We start from the raw sequence: 5,465 nt of genomic DNA on the forward strand, positions 1-5,465 counted from the left end.
ATATATATCCCTTAGATAATAAAGAGGAGGAGAATATATCCGATAATAGCAGTGACACTAATAACGAAGCATCTAAGAATACTAAGGATAATAGGGCCTAGTAAAAAATTAATACATCTTAAGATTCACTATTTCTAATATATTATACTATACTTTAACTAATTATACCTTACTTAGGGCATAGTTAATAATAAAGCGTAATATAATGGTAAGGAGGTTATATATACGGGATAGGATTAATAATAGGGATTTAGTGATTAGAGTTTAACAGCGTTTTAATCAGAGATTTATAGTTAGAATTTAAAAAATCCAAAGAATAGAGGTAAGGATTATAATAAGCTTCTTTTCTCCTCTTCTACTTAACTCCTATTATATATACATTAGTTATATAGCCATTTACTATATTTTACGCCGATATATCCTAGAACTAGAATAGTTAACTAAGCGAGATATATAATATATAATAATATATGGTTTTCCTAGTAATACTATCTATTGTAGGAATTCACGTCTTCGGAACTAATATACTAACGGTTATATATTTTAAGGGCTTGTTTGGAACGACCGTAAATCCTACTACTACGACCGTAACTAGTGGGCTAATAACGTGACGCCCGACCTCTCTATATATCATACCCAATTTGTATATACAAGTATATAAGATGACTATAGGTATATAGGTACAGTGTTTTTCCCTTATCTCATTAATTATTAAAGTTTTCCGAGGTACCTAGGTACCTAGGCAACACAGGAAACCATACAGGCAGATAACTCCCCCTTAGGCAGACGATTCCCGGTATATCATAGTTTAGGTCTTATTATAGCTAAGTTTAGGGGTGAAATGGATATATTAATAAGGAGGCTACCTACCTACCTTTATAAGGACGATATAAATTCAATACTTATTGTACCTGTATATGGCTAGTACTTCGTAGATAAGATAGGAGGTAGTTATATAAAATAGAAAGTACCGACCCAACTCTGCATATACAATACAATATGTCACTATATAGACCCACCAGGACCTATAAATTACGGTCGTAGTAGTAGGACTTAGAGTCGTTCTAGTTAGGCCCTAGTTTAAATAGGATGTATATATAAGCGTAAGAATTATATCGTTAAGGTTATATTCCGTTTATACTAAGAAGCGTGCCGTCCTTAATTATAGTCTTAATACCCTAACTATATATTAGTTAAAATCCATTATATAACAGACTAGTTCCGTAGAATATAATTATACCGTCTAGATATTAGTTTACTATATAAGAGACCTTATTTATATGGTATTTACCGTAATAACAGGTAATATAATTATAATAGCCGTGTTACCGTTATATAACCGTGTTTATCTAGGACACTATGTCGACACCCAACAAGCTCTTCTAGCAATGTTCAAAAGCACTCCCCAAACCCGAGTAGGTAGTCCATCACCGTTCGTTATCGTTTACATTATCTCTGGAGCCCATTACAGGCGCACCAATAAGCCACCCGACACTAGTCGCCAGGGTGCCCATGGCCGCCTCTCGGAGCTGATCCCGCTTGCGGATCCTCTCCCGATGTTGATCATCCAGGTAATCACCAACCTTACCATATTCCGCTATTGTCTCGACATCTAAAGACACATGTCCTGCATTTGAAGACTGCTGCAGACTAGACAACGCTGACAGATTCCTCGAAGCCGCGCGCGCTGTTGCCCGGGAAAGATCAAAGAGTGACATGGGCATAATGTCCTCAGCCTGTTTGTTAATGGTGCTTGCATCCGGTCGTGCACTCGACGAGAGCATCATTTCTGCAGCACCAGCGGTGGTGAAACCGAGACTCTCGGGGAGCCGATGCAGGCGGGTATTCTCTTTACCACTATCGATCCCCCGCGGGATCTCCTCCACCAATGCTGAGTCCAACTCCTTCTCACACTTACAGAAGCTCTTGAGGATGTTTTGCAGTTGCGAGGCTGGTGCCATGCACAAAGAAGCGGAAAAGCATTCGAGGCGCTGCTGTAGGTGTCGAATGTCCGGGTCGCCGCTGGCTGTGCCAAGATGGGTTGGTGGTATGCTACGAGAGCTGTGTGTATACTGTCCAGCCTGTAGGGCCGCGCGCCAGGCCAAGTCCTCACGATACCTAGCCTCCAAGCCGTGGCGAGACGATGCATCACGCGTGAGGCGGTTGACCGTGTACGAATACGCGGTCTCAAAATCTTCTTCCCTCAGAGCAGCATCGATGCACATAGCAGTCACACGTCTCTCTGTGGATGCCAGCCGCTCCTCTACCCACGGATAAATATTCGGCGAGCTGCCACCGTTGGCGCTTCCGTTAGGCCAATGGTTGTCTGGCAGACCAGCTTTTACCATATTGTATGCCATTTGGAGGAGGTCTTGTATCCGAGTGTAACCGTTGGGATTTTGCTCAAGTACTTTGGCAATGATTGAAATGGGATCCGAGTGCATGCGGAGGAAGACCGGTGTGGCGGGCTCATCTTGTTTCGAGACCAACCGGTACCTGCTGAGCGAATGGGCTGCTTTAAGCAAATATTCAAACTGCTGTCTTTTGTGCAGCGATGCGGGCAGTGTTTTTCGGAAGGCAGTGATACTGTTCAGATGTCAATACAATTTCGTACAAGGGTCAGTTCGCACACACATTTGTTCGCATTTCTCAACACCTTCCCTGACTGGGCCAGGGTCAGTTGCGTGATCAAATGCTGACAAGGCGGCCCCAAGTACAGTGTCCCGCAATACGTTTAAGGAAAGAGGGCTCGGATCATCCTCGTACAGTTCTTTCGCAAGGGAATAACCTATTCATGCATCAGCGCTTCGTGAAGGTCAAGGGAAGATGGCATATCTTACGAGAATTAACCAGAAGAGCCTTCAGGAACTCATGTTCGAGATACTCTCCATCGAGACGACCAAACACACCCATAGCAGGAAAGTCCGCGCCCGGGGCGACGCCCCAATTGCGAAGCCACAGAAGTTCTCTCCTTGTCCTCGTCCAGGAGCTGTTGTCACTCCAATGGTTCCGATTTGCGATCACGCTGATCAGCTTGGCAGCCTCGGCTCTCTGCTCTCGCTCATCCTGAGAGAACGCCAGGTCCGCAGCTCGTCTGACCGGTGTCGGTAACCCAGCTCTGGTCAGAAGATATGCGCTCACGATCAGGGCGTGGAGCTGACTGATGTTTGCCGGAGATGGATGGGTCAAAGGATTGGATTCAGAGAGCAGGTAACCTCGCAGGTACATCGTTGGATTCAGTTGTACGTCGTCCTGGTTCAATAATAGAATGGCAGATAGAGACTCTGCCGCAGAGGCCAAGGACGGCAAGTTGCCTTTACCCTGCAGTTCCGTTACCTTGACCAGCGTCTGATGAACTGCCTCGAGAGCATCAGCAGTGGCCTCGGGGACAAGGTAAGCAGAGGCGATGATGGCTCGTGCATATCGGCGATCAAGATAGCTTTGGTGCTTTTGTTGCGGCCAGGTGAACTCGAAGTCCCCCAAGTTAATGTCACTCGCCCCATTCCACTGCATGATGGCTGCGCATGCAACTGTCCAATTTTTCGAGGCGTTAGTTATCAGCCATTCCATAACTCCTTCCCATCCAGGGCAAATTTGGTCATCAGTTGGGCCCGCGGCACCGCGCAACGATTCATCCGCATCTAACACAGATAGCCACCGCGCACGGCTGCATAGCCATGGTCCAACGAGACCGCGAAGGTCGCGGCCCACAACGCTGTGGTCCCCGACTCGTCCAGTTTGCGACAAAAGAGCGTTGACAGCGGCGAGATCAGACAGCGCCTGGAACTCGGCAAGATTGTACGGAGCGGCGTGACAGGGATAGTATTCAAAATTCCTCCTCGCGAGGGGCAATAACGTTGAGACCACCCAAGTATGGATCTCTTCGTTGTGCGAGACGAAAGGCGAAAGCAAAACCGGTAGCTGAATTAACATACCAGCATTGTGGTCAACGCGGTAGGCTCTGCGGAACAAAAACGAAGCCAGGGAATCATTTCCAACTTCAGCGGGCGACTTTGGATCACAAAGCGCGAGTAACCGTAGCTGACGGATTTTCCTAGAAGCTGCCTCGACTGAGAGCCCTTGGACAATAGACAGCTCAATGTCGATCGGCTCGCAGTCGACATGGGCTCCAGAGGAAAGTGCCTCGATGGACGGAAGATATTCCGATGAAGGAACAGTTTCTGGCAGGTAGGCGAGGAGGATGCGGAAGACGATGTCCTTCCGAAGAATAGTATGGTGCTGTCGTGCAAGGCAGGCCAACTTGCCCACGGCAGCATTCGTAGCAAGGTGAACCGCTAAGAGGAGAAGATTCGGTGGCGAAAGAGACAGACTCATGATGAACTGTGGAATTCCATTATCACTTGCAACGTTTGGCCGTAACACGGTACAGTTAATTCCATGGAGTTAAGCTAGGGTTCGTCGACAAGTTCAACAACTTATTGAGAAAGGGACTCAATAGGGAGACTTGCGAAAAAAAGAAGCTGTGCTAATCGTAGCGATGATAATATACTGGAGATTTTCTAGGAGACCTAGACGTGATGGGTCTGTAATCGTGGCGTTGTCGTGGGTTTAGAATTATTCGAAAGATAAGCTTGCACGACGTGTGACTTATGAGTACCGGTCCTCCGCGAGTACCACTATTTGCAAGCGACCAGTCTACTATTTACAAGCGTCCCAAACCCAATTAGGAAGGTTACGCGAGCCCGCGTAGTAGACTATATACGCTATAATCTTAGCTATAGATATCCCGTAAAGATATTGTTATATGACTAAATGGGTTATGTAAATATAGTTATACCGATACGGCTACGCAGCTCGGAATTTGGTCTCCGAGCTCTTAGGCTACTAGCCACTAGAGCAGGTGTGGCTTATAGATAAAACAGGCTACTGGACGGGGATTCCTATTGGTTATAGATAGCCGAGGCATAGCCTATATATAGCTTAGCCTCCTATAAGCCTAAGGTATAGAATTAAGGTAATCTATTATATCTTTATAGCTTAGTTCGGTTAATTATAGCTTTATATTATAGTTATAAGCCCGGGTAGTAGCAGTATACTAGTAACTTCCACTACTTATAAAGACCGTTCCGAGTTATAATTCCTTTATCTCTTTTTAATATCCATTTTATCCCCTATCCACTTCTATTATATATTACCTGCTCCCCTATACCTGCACCTCGCTTACTTTTCCTTTTTCGAGTATTATAGCCTATACCCTAGAGATCGACTACGCGGTTAGCGCTTTGGATATGCCTAAGCTTATATACTCGAACTATTAGATCGACTAGTACTCTGCGGTTAAAGGCGCGGCTTATACGCTAGAAATATAGTATATAATCGATCCTGATAAGCCTAATTAGTTTAACGATATCCCGCTAAAGCTTAATCCTGTTTCCGAGCACCAGATCCGCGAGCGCCTTACGACCCGTAGTAACGGGGTCGTCACGCTACTATCTAACGATAAA

At 45.5% G+C, this 5,465-nt stretch overlaps 1 protein-coding gene across 1 annotated transcript; it reads right to left on the bottom strand.

Annotated features, from left to right (window-relative positions):
- Nucleotides 1-1,472: 1,472 nt before the first annotated feature.
- Nucleotides 1,473-4,323, bottom strand: ACRALDRAFT_2088304 (uncharacterized protein; the record flags this gene model as incomplete). The annotated part of the gene is made up of 3 exons (XM_071022514.1): nt 1,473-2,586; nt 2,635-2,788; nt 2,841-4,323. Coding segments are annotated over 3 exons (2,751 nt in total), but the record flags the coding sequence as incomplete, so codon positions are not given.
- Between the last annotated feature and the right edge of the window lie 1,142 nt (nt 4,324-5,465).

The sequence above is a fragment of the Sodiomyces alcalophilus genome (assembly GCF_042370955.1).
Source record: "Sodiomyces alcalophilus JCM 7366 unplaced genomic scaffold ACRALscaffold_3, whole genome shotgun sequence".
NCBI classification, from domain to species: domain Eukaryota; kingdom Fungi; phylum Ascomycota; class Sordariomycetes; order Glomerellales; family Plectosphaerellaceae; genus Sodiomyces; species Sodiomyces alcalophilus.